General features: G+C 51.1%; 1 protein-coding gene across 12 annotated transcripts in view; it reads right to left on the bottom strand.

Moving 5' to 3' along the window:
* The window catches only part of Pik3c2b (phosphatidylinositol-4-phosphate 3-kinase, catalytic subunit type 2 beta), a 61,414-nt gene that overhangs the window by 12,098 nt on the left and 31,551 nt on the right, over window positions 1-17,765 (bottom strand). For 11 of the 12 annotated variants that reach the window (XR_015635096.1, XR_015635095.1, XM_087580122.1 and 8 more), the window contains 14 exon segments: window positions 17,435-17,468; window positions 15,587-15,782; window positions 14,384-14,506; window positions 10,432-10,599; window positions 9,792-9,903; window positions 8,337-8,479; window positions 7,039-7,227; window positions 5,456-5,549; window positions 5,241-5,335; window positions 4,654-4,834; window positions 3,833-3,940; window positions 3,108-3,200; window positions 2,670-2,799; window positions 1,610-1,746 (listed from right to left, as the gene is read on the bottom strand). Coding sequence is in view for 10 of the 12 variants with exons in the window: in XM_087580122.1 (XP_087436248.1) it covers window positions 1,610-1,746; window positions 2,670-2,799; window positions 3,108-3,200; window positions 3,833-3,940; window positions 4,654-4,834; window positions 5,241-5,335; window positions 5,456-5,549; window positions 7,039-7,227; window positions 8,337-8,479; window positions 9,792-9,903; window positions 10,432-10,599; window positions 14,384-14,506; window positions 15,587-15,782; window positions 17,435-17,468 (1,803 nt within the window). In the remaining 2 variants the exon portion in view is untranslated. 12 annotated transcript variants of the gene reach the window in all.

The raw sequence follows: 17,765 nt of genomic DNA, 5'->3' as shown, positions 1-17,765 counted from the left end.
GATCCCATTACAGATGGTTGTGAGCCACCATGTGGTTGCTGGGATTTGAACTCAGGACCTCTGGAAGAGCAGTCAGTGCTCTAACCACTGAGCCATCTCTCCAGCCCCCTAAAACTTCTTTTTTAACTGACAAGTCAAAAAAAAAAAAAATCTGGGATGTGATATGGCTCAGTGGTTAAGAGCAACGACTGTTCTTCCAGAGGTCCTGAGTTCAATTCCCAGAAACCACATGGTGGCTCACAACCATCTGTAACGATGCCCTCTTCTGGTGTGTCTGAAGACAGCGACAGTGGACTCATATAAATAAATAAATAAATCTTTTAAAAAAAATCTTTCCGGGGCTGGGGATTTAGCTCAGTGGTAGAGCGCTTACCTAGGAAGCGCAAGGCCCTGGGTTCGGTCCCCAGCTCCGAAAAAAAGAACCAAAAAAAAAAAAAAAAATCTTTCCGGGGTTGGGGATTTAGCTCAGTGGTAGAGCGCTTGCCTACCAAGTGCAAGGCTTGGGTTCGGTCCCCAGCTCCGAAAAATAGAAAAGAAAAAAAAAATCTTTCCTATGCAATGATGTTTTGCCTGAACACCTATCTATCTGTCTGTGTGAGGATATCAGATCCCCTGGAGGTAGACTCAGAAAGTTGTATGCTGACATGTGTGGGTGCTGGGAATTGAACTCAGGTCCTCTGCAAGAGCAGCCAATGCTCTTAACCAGGGAGCCATCTCTCCAGGGATTAAAATTTATTAGGACCATTTAAGACCATCTGATTACACACTCATCAGTCGTATTCTGTTTATAATTTGGCTGCCTACACGTCCTCCGTCAGGAATAAAATGCATCAGTCAACATAAATTAGCACTTGTACTCCCTTGAAGTGATCCTTTTAGAAATTAACCTGGTGGCCCATAGTCATTTGTTTTTGAGACAGAGTCTGTCTATGTAGCCCAGGCTGGCCGGAAACTCACAGAGCTCCACCTGCCGAGCACTGGGATTAAAAGTGTGCCACATCCTGATATTTTTATTATGACCTGTCCCTTTCCACTCTCACCCCAAACTTCACTGACCCGTGACATAGTCATGAAGCTGTGGACTGACCATGGATCACAGCAGGTCACCAAGGCCCTACCATCCCTGGAGGCTCACTTTCTTCCTATAGCCAGGGGCCAGCCAGGCCTCTTTGCTCTCAGGTCAGTCTCACCAATACCCTCCATCTTGGCTTCTAGGCACAGCCTTGCACAGCAGCTCCACCGCTTGGAGCAAGGGGCCGGATTAAAATGACAGCCAAGGCCTCTTGCTGCCATCCTGAATTCTCCACAGCACTACTAAAGTCCCCCGAGAGTTCGAGGACAACTGACCTGGATCCATAGTTAAACCGGATGGAGTCAAGCTCTCAAAAGCTACCAAAGAATAGTGTTAATTTACAAAAGTCATCCGACCCATCTACACACGAGCACAGGTTCTCAAGCGCGCCCTTCCCCCAGCAAAGCTGAGCTGGCTCATCTGTGTATACCAGGGTCCAGCGGGAGCAGAGCCATACTATGCCACTGTCAGGCGCACGCACAGCCTCAGCTTCAGGCACACAGCCTCAACTCTCGGGCTTCTTAGTCTCAGTCCTACCTTTTCATATTCATCCTCCCCAGGGTTGTGCTTCTGAAGCCAGTCAGCCAGGGGACGGTCCTTGAAGGAGCCGGTCACCCCATGCTCCACCTGGATCTTACGCAGTGTCTCGGCATTGGGTATCATCTCCACCATCCCTGAGAGAGAGAGGGGTCGGGCTTATGCTCCAGAGCAGAGGGAAGAAGTCTACCACAGCTGGGCTAGATGCTTCCCAAGTTCTGGGGCTCTCGGGCAAAGACTGCTACTAGGAAGGATACACACAAGATGGGTGATGGGCAGACGACCACACCTACACCACCCAGTCTAGACTGGCTCCATGCTTCCGCAGTTCCTAATGTTTCTTTATTTTTATTTCCTCTTTTCAAATCTTACTATGGAACTCTTAAATATGTACAGGACCAAAGCGAAGGTGGTTTTGGTTTTGATCAATGCTCATGTAACCACCACCCAGCTTCAATGCCCGCCAACACTTAGCTAATCTCATTATCACCTCCATTACCCCGCTAGAGCTTCCTATTTCTTGCCACTCTAGCTGGAGTACCACAGAGCAAGGCAGGGATTCCCTCTGTGGCCCAGGTTGGTCTTGAACTTCTGATCCTGCACCTCAGCTGAGAGCTGGGATCACAGGCATATTGTCACCACCCTCAGTTTTAGACGTGCCAACTCGTGCATAGATACTTTAAGTGTAATCAACAAGAACACAATAATGATGTATGTGTCATATCCAAAAACAAAAACAAACAAAAAAAACAACAACAACAAAAACAAAACAAAACAAAACAAAAAAAACCCAGCAGCCCTTGAAGCCAGCCGATTTTCAAATTTCTCACAGCCATCCCAAAACTACAATTGGTTGCTTGATCAAGATCCAAAGTCCACAGAGGTTGCTATGCCTCCGACTCTTGTTTTGTTTCGCAACGGTCTCTCCCTTTCTTTCTTCAAGCCACCCCACACCTTCTCATGGAATAACCCTGCCCTTCTAGTCTCCATTGTTCCTGTTGGGAAACGGGCAGAAGGCAGCGGCGAGGGAAGGGATGCCCTGCCCCGACTCCCCGCTGACCTTTTCCTCGGCCAGTGGAGAAGCAGCGGAAAATGACCATGCGCATATCCAGCCCCTCCTGCACCCAGATCTTGCTCATGATGCGAATCATCTGCAGGGTGAGCATGTCCTGGCGAAGGTCATCTCCACACTGGATGAGGAAGGGGAGCCATTAAAATCCACTTCCCCTCCCCTCCCTCCCCCACCCGCCCTGTGCTGCCTGCCCTCCTGTAGCGTACACTCGGTGCTGCCTTGAGCATTCTCTTCTCTCCTGTTTTTATTCCCACCAGGCCATGAGTAAAGCATTGGTTTTGCTTCATTTTGTTTTATAAAACGGTGTCTCATTATCTAGCCCAGCTTGGCTTGGAAGTCACTGCATAACCTAGGCTTGCCTCACGGCAATCCCTCTGCCTCAGCCTCTTGAGTGCCGCCAGACCTGCAGAGTAAAAGTATTCTCACCTTGAAGATGACTCTGATATTCTCGCCCAGTGGATCCACATTTTGGAAGGCAAGCTTGAGGGGGACAGCATTGGAGTTGAAATAGGAACAGTCCTGTACGGTAGAGTGGACAAGCGACTAATGTCAGTGTGGTCCACAGCCGGGAAGGGAAATTACCCTCCTCACGTTGAAGCAAGATGCTGTTTATCTTCCTGCTGCTGGTCCACCTAGGCCATGTTCACTGTGTCTCCCAGATTCCCCAGGAACTCAAAGTGCCTTTCCTCCATGCTCTCATCCCGGCTTAGGTTGTTAGAACTGATGGCTCTACCATCTAATTACCCATCCCTCCTCATCACTCCGAATGCAACTTACTAGTTCGTGACTTCTCGTATATCTCATGTCCTGCACATTCCTAATACTACCAACTGCCTCAGAGTTGAGAATGGAATGTAAAAGCTGACAAAAAGATCCGTGCTGGACAGAGAGTCGAGGCATATGGCTGAAAGCTGCCACCCTTGCCACCTTCCCCAGCTTCATCCTGGGCACCACCAGGGAGACCCAGCCTCTGACCCAATTCCTCTGCCCTGCACACAGTTACAGTTGTCAACCCAAGCTCACACATAGTCAAGTTGGGAAGAGGTCAGCTGTTTGCCCTCCTCCCTCCTCTCCTAAGACAGGGTAAGGTGGCTCTCATCTCCCCCAAGTGTGCCCCAGTCTTTGAAGTTCCACATCTAGCAGTGACTCACCCTGGGCACAATGCCTTTCACCAGCAGACTGGGGCTAAGCGGCAGACGGCACGAACCATTGAGAGCAAAGAACTGCCTCACCTCCTCCAAGCCCGCACGAAGGATGCCCTTCAGAGGGAGTGGGGAAGAGCAGGGATGAGGTGAGAGGCCCAGAGGCTCCACTCAGAGCCAGGTGTCTCCCAGAGCAAGGTGCCTAGTCCTGTGTCTGAATAACGGGGACGACTTCTGAGAAATTCTTGGGAAGAACGACCACCCACTTGGGTCCCAGACTTTGCTCAATGTACAAGAAGTTCACCTCAGTTTCTAGAGAGGCAATACACCCAGGAGAACATGGGAAGGCATAGAACGGAGGGCAGGAACATCCCAAGTGGTAAAATCCTACTTTGCTTAGAAAAGCTGACAGACTTATATATAGAAATCTCTCAAGCTTTCAATGTGGGAAGCACTGCTGGTGTCCCTTTCTGTCGCCTGTCTCAGTCCTGAGCCACGGTTCCCCACAGAGAAGAGACTGAATCCTAGCCCTCACCTGCTGAATGTGCCCATGCAATGGACAGCACGCACACGTACGCCCAACCTTTAAGGCAAACAGCTAAGTCAAAACTCTAATAGTTTATAAGCCAGACAAAACACATCCATGGACTACGGCCATCGTGGGGACTGTCTGCTTAGGCCTGCGGGTTACAGCCACCTCTTTCTAGTTTTTAAATAGGAGGCAGTCATTTTCCGTCCGGCTGCTCAGGATGCCCTGGAGACGTCAACCCCTGCTTACACAAGCTTCAAGTCAGACACAGGGACCGGGAGAACCAGCCTTGCCCACTCACCTGGCGTGCAGATGGGGTGGCCTCTCGGACCTGCTGGGCCAGTTTGGCCAGGGTATTGACAAGCCAGCACTGGCGGTTAAACTCCTCCCTCAGTCCCTTGCCACAGCAGCACAGCAGGGCCGCTAGCAGGTATTGGTAACGGATGCTGAACTGGGAGTCCTTGAGGCTGTCCTTCAGTAACCTGCAAGGCAGGGCAAGCGGGTCATCAGACTACTCACTAGCCATGGCATCGAGCTAGGGAACAAAGGGCTATCTCCTACCTCTATTCAGAAAGCCCTCTCCCCCATGCTTCAGGGGAAAACATAGTTTGAATATCTACCCTGTCTTTGAGCGGAAGCCCCTCTACAGCTCACCTTACCTTTATATTTCCACCATGGGTGGGTAGGGCAGGGGGATATAGGTGATAATCCCAGAGTTATATGGGGGTGAGCTGAGACCTGCCCTGAGGAAAGATACCAGACCAAAGCCACAGGGTAGATCAGCAGCATATTGGAGCCTGTTCTCTTATCTCCTCGCTCTGGCCTGCTCTAGGGAAGACAGTCTTGGCCTAAGGACCCTGCCTACCACCTTTCTTGCCGTGAATTTACCAGAAAAAGTAGTGGGTCACTCGCAGGTCGGAGATGGCTCGCTTCAGGAGAAAGCGCACCAAGGGGCTATCCAGGTAGCACTCGTACTTCAGGGCCTGTCCAGAAGAAAGCAAACACGAGGTTTTATTAACCACCCACGTCCACGCTGACTAGTGTCCGGGGATGTCGGCTACCTCTGAGGTCAGAGGTAGCACAGGAACCGTAAGGCCTCACACCTGTACTAGCTGGGGCAGGTAGTCCAACAGCTCAGCATCCGAGAGGGAGCCGATCCACTGCACGGCCATGCGCCGCACCTCCTGGTCCGGGAAGCTGCAAAAGAGTTCGGACAGAGCTTTGACAATCCTCACTGTGGGCAGTGACTCAGATGAGAGCCATGAAAGCGTGTGCCTGGGTGTCAGAGGCACAGAGAAGGCCGTTCTTAGGGACGAGCCTTCCTCATGGACAGTCTCCCTTAGGCAGGGAGGAACAGGATAATGACCTTTCTCGTTCCTTGAACACTTTAAAGAAAATAAAACAAAGCGCTCCACTCCACCGCCAAAGCTCGTCCTTAACTCGCTGCGCTGTGTTAGAAATTCAAGGAGCCCTTGAATGGGCGAAGCGTGTTCTCTGGGTAACAACCTATATCACAAAGCCTGTCAGGCAAGCCATTGAGAACTGTGGGGTTTTATATAAGCCAATAGACAGCCTGGGAAATGACTGTTTCAGGGATTAGCAAAGATGTAGCCTCAAAGAGTCTCATCGGCAGGTACAATTTAATTACTGAGATGGCAAGAAATAGACCAGGAAGCCTGGGTGCAATCTAGAAAAGACAGCTGAAGGGGTTGGGGATTTAGCTCAGTGGTAGAGCGATTGCTTAGGAAGCGCAAGGCCCTGGGTTCGGTCCCCAGCTCCGAAAAAAAGAACCAAAAAAAAAAAAAAAAAAAGAAAAGACAGCTGAGGAGTCTCAGATCTGAGTAGGAGCCTTGTGACCCTAAGAACTCTTCAGAAGAAAGAAGGAAGAGTGATACCAGTTTGAGAGAGCATTTGTTAAAATGTTAAATGAATGTGGGTATTTTCTTATACATAAATTTTGCCTCAAAAACCAAAACAAAACAAAACAAAACAAAACAAAACAAAAAAAAAACAAAAAAAAAAAAAAAAAAAGGAACCCTGAGCTCTAGTCACAATGTGCGTGTTACTGGAGCATGGTGCTATACATCTTTAATCCCGGCACTCAGGAGGCAGAGTCAGGCAGATCTCTGAGTTCAAGGCCAACCTGATCTGTAAGTCGAGTTCCAGGCCAGGTAGGGCTACATATGCATATTCGGTCTCAAAACCAAAAACGTCTGAGCTTTTTTGTTTGTTCTTTTGTTTTTGTTTTATTTCAAGACAGGGCTTCTCTGTGTAGCCCTGACTGTCCTGAAACTCGCTCTGTAGACCAGGTTGGCCTTGAACTCACAGAGATCCACCTGCCTCTACTTCCTAAGCGCTGGGGTTAAAGGCCTGATCCACCACCACCGAGTCACAATTGTTTGACAAAAAGTTTTTGCTGAAGTATTTACAACAGCTGAACGCTGTGCGGTGGGCGGATAGGAGAGCACTTGCGCACACCTCATGACGTGTGCAGATGAAATGCCGGTGGTATACTCTAGGTGACTTGCACATGGGACACTCACAGGATGGTTTTACGAGATTAGGGGGAAAAAGAGACAGAGAAGGAAGGAAGAGTAGAAAGCCCTAAGTGCTCGAGTCTGTGACACCGCTTCCCTGAGCTGGCCTGTCAGTGCTGAAGCCGGGACAAGTAGGAGCTACAACTCACGTGGCATGCAGGAGTCCCAGGGCATCCTGGTGGTTCATGTGAGTCCACTGTTGCAGGAGAGCATAGATGTCCGGCAGGCAAGCCCACTCCCAGCTGGGTGCACTGGCGAGCACCAAGGGGAGCGAGCTCACCTCAGTGTGGCAGTAATAGCGCTTCTCCCACAGTTGCTTCTTGTCAGCATCAGAGAGCCTAGGGAGAGAGTGGCGGAGTGAGCTGGAGGGCACAGAGCTCCCACTTCAGGGGAACTGCCGCACAGCACGCACTACCATTCAGTGGCTTCTTGACCTCATCACACATTATTCCCGAAGGGGCTTGGCGACTTCTGGTCACACACCAATGCCAGTTGAGTCAGAATGTCCACAGAAATGATCATTTTTTAAATGATCACGGGTTGATTGCAAGTTTGGAGAACAGGGTCCAAATCTCGCCTTTGACCCAATCTCAGGGACGTGTCTCACTCAGACTGAGGATGAAATCACAGGCCAATCCTACCAGACCCTCAGATGCCCTGAGGGTGCTACTTCCTAAGAGAGCCACTAGAGGGCAGTGGGCAACACCTGTCAGGGTTTGGTCAGCTGTGAGGCCTTTTGGGATTTCTCTTCCCTTTCTTTATTAGTCTGGAGTTAATTGGGACTCGCCTGAGATCAGGTGTTTAATGGAGGGCTGGAGCTGAGGGCTAATGAAATGAGGGGTGAGGAGTGGGCTGGGGGCAGGGAGGTCTGCCTCTCTTGTTCCCCCACCCAGCATATACACAGGGCTATGCAGGGTTTAGAGAGGTGGCTAGGATGATGGAGAGCCGGACTCTCCTCACTCACCCCTCCCTCTCCAGTCCTGGTGGACACAGCAGCTCGGAGGATGGGATCAGCCTGGACTCCTTCACTCCTGGGAGCTGCCGGCTTACCAAGACACCTGATCCTTTTTGGAAAGTGACAAGGCCAGAAAAATGCAAAGGCCTTTGGTGTGAAAGAGGTGGGGGCAGGGAGGTGAGGACAGCAGCCAGCTGCCCCACTAGAACTAGGCAGTGTATCTGGGGTAGTGGCAGGTCACTCACTAGTGTGGCGCTGGACATTCTCGGATCCTATTTCCTGACCTGCCCTATCCACTTTCCCTAGTGTCAACTAGAGAAAGGTCTGGGGGCCTTGCCACCATTGCCAAGTGGTAGCAATGACTATTTCAATGACTACTTCCAGTCCTCAAGCACAATGGCACGGCCTAGATGAGGGGAGGTAAGAGGTCAGGCAGACACGGACAGACAGTGGGGAAACCTGTGCTACATATGGAGGTGTCCTGGGCCTCACCAGTAAAGGGACTCCTTCTGCGTAATGTCTTTAAGTTTGCGCTGGTCCTCCTCCCGGAGACTGCCAAACTCATAGCGGGGGCTGAACTTGTCTCCAGGGGGGCTGGTGAACTTGATGTCAAAGGCCGAGGTGGGGAAGTCAATCTTGGGATAGGATCAGAAAAGCAGAAGCAGCAAGGAGAGGAAGGAGGCAGTGTCAGTGGTGGCAGCCACTTCCTGGGTCCCCGGCAGTTCTCTCACAGGCTGCTACTCCTGCCTCCGTCCTCCCCTTCCCTGGGGCTCCTGGTAAGATAACCCCCGATGCCTGTGGTGATCCACAGCTGTAACCTTCAGCAAAAATTGAAAGGAAACCATGAGGAGCCTACTGTGGGGGTCACTCCAGTAATCCCAGCACTCAGAAAGGCTGAGGCAGGAACATCGCTGCAAGTTTGAGGTCAGCCCAATCTACACAGTAAGTTCCAGGCCAATTAGCAATCATAGAGAGGCCCTGTTTCATCCAAATCTTCCCCTCAAAAAAAAGGAAACATGGGCTGGGAGGTGGGTGGGGTGGGTGGGTTAAAGCCTTTAATCCTAGCACTTGGGAGGCAGAGGCAGGTGGATCTCAGAGAGTTTGAAGGCTAGGCTGGTGTACAAAGAAATTTTCAAGACAGCCAGGGCTGTTACACAGAGAAACCCCTGTCTCAAAAACAACATAATGGATGGATGGGGAAAATGGGGAAGGGAGGGAAAGGTTGAGTTGAGATGCTTAAGGAAGACAGGATAAGCCCCACTTCAAAACTCCGAACAGCTGTTGATAGGGCAAGCCACTGAGAGTACCCAGGCGAAGCTGGGCACCTCCTAGTGTGGTCCCGGAGGCATCCCAGGTCTGTTGAGTTCTGGGAGCACACCTTGAGTGAAGGCTCTATGAACTCTAGGGCCTGCTCTGTGCGACCAAAATATAGGTCCCCCTAAAACGGGCATCAGCGCTGAAAGATACCGCTCTCCAAGGGGTTCTGTTCACTCACTCAGCAAGTGCAAAGCGCACCTGCCACGCACTGGGCAGAGTTGAAGGCAAAACCGCCTGCTAATGGAGTTGCATTCTGGATCTTCCCTCTTCATTGCCTGTTGGTTTTGCCATCCCCTTCTCCATACCACAGCATCTCATGGGCTTGAGAAATGGGAATCAGAACCAGGACTAGTGGAGATGCTCTCCCTTGGGCCCTGGCCTAGAAGTATGAGGTCTCGAAGCAAGGGGAGAAGGTCTCAGACCTATCTTCAGAGGATGCTGTGAAACTGGGGGAGGGGTGTGTGTGTGTGTGTGTAGGGGAAGCCCTTTCACTCGCACTCTCCTGTTCACTGAGATGCTTGGTCGTATCTCATCCCCTGCCCAGAGTCCCTAGCCAGAGCTCAATGGGAAACTTAGAGTTGACTTTGGTGTCGTGTGATAGGTGAGTGGGAGATGTAGGCTGGGTCTCACCTGCAGGATGACACTGTCTGGCTGGTGGAAATTTGGTGCACTCCAACGGGCACTGGAGTTCTCCTGTGTTGCTGGCCACAAGCCCAGAAGCTTTCGGCCACAGGTCAAGACTCTAAGGTAGAAGGAGGGTAGGATGAGCCAACAACCAGTGCCTAGGCTGTGGGTTTCTCTTCTGCTCTTTTATCCCAAACCTTTCCTAGGCAAAACTTCTTCCCCACTTCCTTGGATCATCCCCACAGACCACGGGTCTTACTTCAAGCTCTAGGAAGGCTCCTGTTGCAGAAAGCCTCTCTGAGCTCACCACTCCCTGAACCAGGATGACCCTTTAACAGGGACATCTCCGTGAGGTAGACAGGCCTGGGTAGATGACCTCTGAAGTCCTTCTGGTGACAGGACCGGATGACTTGATACAGGGACGGTGCTTTCCCATGCCCCTCCCCCACCTACCAGGTTCCATCAATAGTCCTGGCCACCAGCTCCGTGTATTGACCTCTCTACTGACACAGAGGCCTCTGGGTTTCACAGTGGGCTCTGTGTGGCCAATCCTTCTCAGGGAGTACCACGTCCAACAACCAGGCTTTATCTCCATCCCCCTCGTTCCCTTCCGAGGCCAGAAGCTGCTTCCCCGGAGCTCACGTACTGCCTGAAGTTGAAGAGGGGGGTAGTGACCCAACCCAGAGCTTCAGGCACCCGCTTCTGCTTATTGGCTTCGGAGGAACTCCCGGGAGGGGGAATGGGCAGGGCATAGAGTGTGGCACACAGCAGGGTCTCCCGAGGCAGCCTGTTCACCTGCACGGGAAAGCAGATCCTAGGAAACAAGGGGACCAAAGTCAACAGCCTTCTGGGGTTGGGGTGGGGGAACAGGTACAAGGAGAGACTCAGTCTTCCACTTGGGTGTCACATTTGTCCCCAGATATGCCTCCCAAAGTACCAGGACGAGTAGGAAGAAACGCCAGGTTCTCTGCCCTCAGGGCACTTAGCTTGCCTGTCCCCCAACAACCTACTCATCTGTCTGGGTCCCCTCTCCTAGCCTCAGGGACATAACCCATAACAGGTTCAAAGTCATAGGAAGAAAGAGGAGGAGCTTTTCAGAGTTCTTTAAGAGTGAGAAAGGCAATGGGCAAGGCCAAGACAAACATAAGCAGTGAGCACTGAAAGCCAGATGTTTTTCATAGTCCACCCTGACTGGACTACACCCAGCCACACCCTCTGACTTCAGGGTAGGGAGATTTTGGGTGTGGGGAGGTGGAGAGAGCTGAGGGGCTAGGGAAAAGAGAGCCAGGAGCCACCCAGTTACCTTTCCAGGAAGCGGTCCCTGGGCCAAAGTCCACACTGCCACACCCTCCTGGCTGGCCCAAGGCCCAGCTGCTTCTACACCCAAAAGGCACAGAGGCAGAGCCACCACCCCCAAGGTCAGAGGTCACAGATAAGGCAGCCTCCCTCTTCACTGCCCCTCACTCCTAGGGGAAGTCTTCACTCAAAGAAGGCACTCAGCAGCCTCGGACTGGCACAATCCTGCTCTGCCCCAGCTGCTTCTACCCTGGGGGCCCCACAGCTATAATTAGGGCCCCTTCAGCAAGCAACCGGTGGATACGCCAGGCCGGGTTTGGCTGGAGGTGACAGAGCACGGCTGCTGGGCCTATTTTGAGAGCAAGCTGATCCCTTGTCCTACTACAGTGGGAGGGAGAAGCAGCTGACCCCATAGCCAGGGAGAGGAGTTGGTCTGGTCATCCAACAAGGAAGAGGGGCTGACTCCTGGTATGGACATAATCCCAGCTCTTGGTAGGCTGAGACAGGAGGACTGCTGGCATTTCGAGGTCAACATAAGTCTGCATGAGTATGAGACCCTGTCTTGGGAAGGAAGGAAAGAAGGAGGAAGGGAGGAGGAAGAGGGAGGCAAACTGTCTGACTGAAACTATAATACAGAGAAGCAGACAATGCCTCCCCTTTCTCAGGTCTCAGTATATCTGAGATTCCAACCCTTTGCCTGGGCTAGGTCAAGGGAACCACTACTTCTCCTGAAGAGCTGACTCTTCTCTCCGAGCCCTTCTCCAGCATTATAACACTGGGGGTACCTCCTTCAGGGCATGTGCTGGGGCCCCTGCTTGGCCACTCTCAATCTTGGGCAACTGAACCGACAGCATGGCACTTGGCATGCTCACCAGGGGAGGAGGGGCCTATAGTTTGGGTCCTTTCTGCAGTGTGATATTAGTTATTATAGTGGAACTGGCTGACGTGACATAGATAGCATTTTCACACAAATATTCCCCTGGGCATTAGTCACTGCCAGCCACCTGGAACAGAGAAACAGGAACTGAGAAGGTCAGAGCTCAGATCTAAGATGAGGAAAGTGGAGAGAGCATTTATTTACCAAGCAATAGATGTTAGGCCAAGTTTGGTCTCCCTTTCTCATTCTGTTGCTCTGTCTCTCTCTTAAATGATTATTTAGCTTAGGCTGGTCTTGAACTCACAGCAATCCTCTTGCTTTAGCCTTTTAAGTACTGGATTACAGGTGTGGCCCACCACGCTCAGCTATCCAAGTACTTTCCTATGTATTGGTTTGTTTCATCTCTGTGCTACTGATGAATCTAGGCAAACAGTCTACCACAGAGCCAGTAGTGTCCTTAGTGTCCTAACGACTCTTCCAAATCTTGTGCAGCACTCCTAGAACAGCCTCTATTCCAGGCTGTGTCTCCAGTACCATCTACTGAGGATGGCTGGCTCAAAGCTGAGTCCAGAACTTCAGCAGGCGGTACCTTTTCCCACATGCCTTGGCCTTCATTAAGAAGGGCAACGCGGCCATGTGGCGGTGCCGGTCTTTAATCCCAGCACATGGAAGGCAGAGGCAGGTGGATCTCAGAGATCAAGGCCAGGCTGATCTACAGAGTGAGTCCCAGGACATCCAAGGCTACATGGAGAACCACCTCCCACAGGGTCTGGCCCTGTGTAACAAGATAAGAGATCTTGAACCTTATGTGGGAGGTCACCCACACGGGAGGCTAGGCTGTGTCCATACCTCAAACTCTGTCAGGGAACAAGCCCAGTGGTTAGTGAGGATGGAGAATCTCCACGGAGACTCTTGACTTTGGCAGGATTACACAGAACCTGGGTCTCGCTATGTAGTCCAATCTGCTCTCAGATTCACAGCTGTTCTGCCTCAGCTTCCTGAATGCTGGTATTACGGACCCTGAGCGCCACGTTAAGCTCCTCAGGGACTACTTAATGCCACTAGCTTGTACAGCCCTAAGAACGACCTAAGTATGAAGAACGGGATATGCCTTCCCTCTAGTCCCTCTATAAACAATCTACCCAGACCCCGAGACTACTTATTTGAGCGTCCTTGACCTCCCCATGGGCGCTCTCCTGTCTCTATCATCTGCATTTCTCACACTTAAATTGCATTTGCTGCTTTGCAAAGGAGGACACAGACATGATAGCCTGGGGAAGTGAAGCCTGGTGGGGGGTGCGGGCACAGCAGGCAATGAGCTTTCTGACTGATGAGGATAAATAAGGTCCAGGACTGACGAGCACTGGGGGGAGCGGAGTGGGGTAGGGTGGCGGGGGCAAACCTGCATTACCACCCTTACGGTCCCCTCGCCCCTCATTTCTCTCCTGTTTTGTTTGGCTGAGGCTTTCCTTCCTGAAATCAAATTACTGTTAATAAATGGTACCTGATGCCATCTTGTGCTGGTGGTTATTGTAGTTATGACCTGCCTGTCTCCCACACCCGCCCGTTAAACAGAGCTTCTCAAGTCTCAATTTGAGAAGCTAAGACACAGACAAGCTAGAGAGGGCATGGGATTACCAAGAGAACCAGAAACAGAGCCTCACTCCTTGGCTCCACAGTCATTCTTCCTCTCCTAGACAACTGTCCCTGCACTATGCATAATGGACAAGCCAAGCTCCCCTCTGCCCTCTCTGGTTCCGTAGGTATTGAGATGGGATCTCCTGCTTGGCCTAGAATTTGCTTTGTAGCCCAGGGTGGCCTCAAAATTGCAGCCTCTGCCTCCCGAGTGCTGAGATTCTAGATCTGGTTTTATGTTGTTCTGGGGTCAAAACCCAGGGCCTTGTACATGCTAGTCAACTATGTACAGCCGTGCGGGGCTGTATTGTAACCCCTCTGCCTATTCCAAGAGAATGTTGGGAAGAAGGAAAGTAATTTAAAAAAAAAAAAAGTCTGAAGACGAGTTAAATGCTTTAAGAGAGGCAAGAGAAAAGCCAAGAAAGGTATTTTTTTTTTTTTTTTTGGTTCTTTTTTTCGGAGCTGGGGACCGAACCCAGGGCCTTGCGCTTCCTAAGCAAGCGCTCTACCACTGAGCTAAATCCCCAACCCGAAAGGTATATTTAAAGCCAGCAAGTAACGTTTACACGACCTAGTACAGATCATAAAGAACCTTAATGGGTACTTCCGGTTGGATGTTCCCAATAACTTGAAAGAGAAGGAAATGACTCAAGAGGTTGGATGACCTATCTGGATAAGGAACCTGATTTAACCCAGGCTTGCGCTCAGTTCCAGGTCTGACTCCTGCTCCAGGGTATCCCTGAAGTAGGCAGGTTAGCCGAGGTCATCCTGGAGCTTAGGGAGGGCTTACTGCTGGTCCCAGATGATGAGGTGGAACAGGTACTTGGAGAAGTGAGCCCGCCGGGTCTGCAGAGGGCTGCAAAGTTCCTTGCCACCGTGGCTGAGGGAGCAGGAGAGGTAGAACTCTTCATAGCTACAAAGCAATCAGAGTGGGTCAGGACCAGTACAGCTGCCCTTAAAACCAACCTCAGCCACCCTGCTGCCAGCTTCCATTTCCTCCGGTAGACTTACTTCTCTTGATCTCTGGAGGATGCAACATGGGGTCAGGGTAGGACAACCAAACCAGGCTTAAGGAAGTGGGCTTAGGAACAGCAGCTCAATCGGGATCCCTAGACCCCTGAGTTTTAGGCCCATGGTGAGTATAGGAATTTTTTTTTTCTTTGTCATTTCATGGGAATGGCGGTCTAGCCTCTTATAGTCAGTTCTGGCCTATCCAGTGCAGCACACAAGCACACACCGGGGTGTGTGTGTGTGTGTGTGTGTGTGTGTGTGTGTGTGTGTGTGTGCAGGCAAGGAGGGTGGGGAAAGAAAACGACATATGCTGCTGTGAATACCAGCACATGGGGGTTCCTGTGGCTCATGACAGGTGCCTGACAGAAGAGGTCAGAGAAGGCCCCTGTTTCCCAGGCTGCCTCCTTTGTTCTATGCCAATCGCCCAGAGGAATACATTAAGGGAGAAACAAAGAAAGGAGGGGAAGGGAGAAGAGGGGGGAGGGGTCGGTAAGGGTGGGACGGGGCCAAATGCCTATTCCCCCCAGGCCCCAGGACTCTGGAGACCCAGAGGAAGAGCTGAGGACTACCAAATGGATGTCCTCCTCCTCCCATCCTGCAAGGGAACCCCAGACAAAGGGTCATCCCCTCCCCACCACCCTCATTGTGCATCTGCAGGGGAGTGCAGCCATTGGTGAGGGCCACGCTCTATCTGGGAACTAGCCATCTGTCACTTGTCTCCCTCAGCTGGCTTTGGATCTGGAGGGGGCAGAGAGGCTGAGGCAGCCAGGGCTGGAGGACTGGCAAGTGCTTATCTATCTCCTAAGGGGACTTTCACTCTCTGAGATGGATACAGCCTAAGGGTCCCTCCAGGTACTGGGCTCATCCCCCTTAGCCCCGTGGTACCAGAATGCCACACAAGAACAACCATCCAAAGATGGAGGGCCACAGTCAGCCCCACCCCCTTCACTCTGGGGGGTGGGGCCTCCCAGCTCTGACTCACCTGGTAGCCCAGATGATGGGAATACGGTGAGTGCCATAGACAGTGAAGGCCAGGGCCCCAGAGAAGTGGCAGGCCTCTTGAACCAAATCATGCTTTCGGCTCCCAGGTACGGCTGTCTGGAAGTCTGCATTGAATGTGCTGCAGTACAGCTCCACTAAGTCCAAGATGGCTGCTGTCAAGGCTTCTACCACCTTCTCTGTGAAGGGGGTTGTGGGGGAAGGTCAGAAAGGAAACTCATTAGGACTCAATAGAGGCCATTCTGTTGCCATGACACTAGCAGTATGGGACAGCTTGGGACAGGGATCCCAGAACGTCGGCCAATTTCTAATAGCTGTGACAAAGCTTACCCACGTGTGGAGAGATGGGAAAGATACAGGAGCATGCACTGAGCTCATGTAGAGAGTAAAAATACAGTATAAGTAAGTATACAGACGGGGCTGGAGAGATGGCTCAGCGGTTGAGAGCACTGACTGCTCTTCCAAAGGTCCTGAGTTCAAATCCCAGCAACCACATGGTGGCTCACAACCATCTGTAATGAGATCTGATGCCCTCTTCTGGTGTGTCTGAAGACAGTTATAGTGTACTTACACATAAAATAAATAAATAAATATTTAAAAAAAAAAAGTAAGTATACAGACACTTAGCATTATTTAGTGCTACAATGTTATTTTTAAAGATGTCACTTTCTAAGGAGACAGCTCAGTGGTTAAGAGCACTTGGGTGCTCTTCCAGAGGACTCGGGTTTGACTCCCAGCACCCATAGCAGCTCACAACTCTGACTCCAGTTCCAGGGGCAGGGATCCAACACCCTCTTCTGACTTTTGTGGGTAACAGGAACGCACGTGGCACACAGAGTTATATATACAGGCAACATATCCATACGAATAAAATAAAAACAAATCCTTTTTTTTTTCCGGGACTGGGGACTGAACCCAGGGCCTTGCGCTTCCTAGGCAAGCGCTCTACCACTGAGCTAAATCCCCAACCCCAACAAATCCTTTTTTAAACAAGGATTTTTCTTGACAAAACACAAAACCAAAAGACAGTGCTTGGCAAGCATGTGGACACAGACTCAGACAGACAGACATACATGGGGAGAGAGAGAGAGAGAGAGAGAGAGAGAGAGAGAGAGAGAGAGAGAGAGAGAGGAGCTAGAAATTTTTTATTAGCTCCTAGAAGACTTTAGAGAGCAATTTATTCATCCGTGAAGTCCAAAGATGGATTCATTTTTTTTTTTTCCTTTTTTCCGGAGCTGGGGACCGAACCCAGGGCCTTGCGCTTGCTAGGCAAGCGCTCTACCACTGAGCTAAATCCCCAACCCCGATGGATTCATTTTTTAAGAAAGCCAATGATGGGGATGGCTCAGTGGTTAAGATCACTGGCTGCTCTTCCAAAGGACCCAGGTTCAATTCTCAGCACCCACATGGAATCTCCCAGCTGCCACCAGGATCCAACATCCCCACATAGGAATACAAGCGGACAAAAACCCTAGGGCAAAATCCTGCTGCTTCCCATCCTCCCAAGTTGTGTTCTTAATTGGAAGTGCAAGGGGTTGTGGCTGCCAAGAGAAAAATCACAGCTTAGCAGGGCGAGCTTTTCCATCTGGATCGAAAGATAAACTCATCCTTGCCGATGATGCCCTTACCCCCAGCTCACCACTCTCTCCTAAGCCTGATTAGCAAGAATAATGAGGGAAAAGATTTGTGGAAAGAAATGGGCTCCAGCTGTGTCCACACCTCATTTGGACACACACACACACACACACACACACACACACACACACACACACACACACACACACACAGTTTCCAGCCTCTGTGGGACAAAGAGGGCATGCAGCAACCTTACCTCGGTTTTCTCTCACGGTCAACACACTGGGATCCTGTTGGGGAAAGGAAAACCTAGAGTCAGACAGATCCCCGGTCCATTTATTATTGCCGGTTGGTAGGGCTTTTCACAGCTGTGCTCATCTGGGCCAGGCAGGGCTGAAATGTGAGGAGCAGAGATCCTCCAGGGAGAGGGAGGGAGTGACGGTCTGTACCAGAGCCACGGGTGGACGGAGTAAGCAGATAAAAAAAGCCATGCTCTCCCTAAGAAAGAAACCAGCAAGGCTGGGGATACAGGTCCTGTGGTGTTAGCTCGCCTGACTTTACTGCACAGATCCACCGTGGAGTCACTG

The sequence above is a fragment of the Rattus norvegicus genome, chromosome 13 (assembly GCF_021556685.1).
Source record: "Rattus norvegicus strain SHRSP/BbbUtx chromosome 13, alternate assembly SHRSP_T2T, whole genome shotgun sequence".
NCBI lineage: Eukaryota > Metazoa > Chordata > Mammalia > Rodentia > Muridae > Rattus > Rattus norvegicus.
Note: the sequence above shows the minus strand (reverse complement) of the source record. Positions and strands in the feature narration are given on the sequence as shown.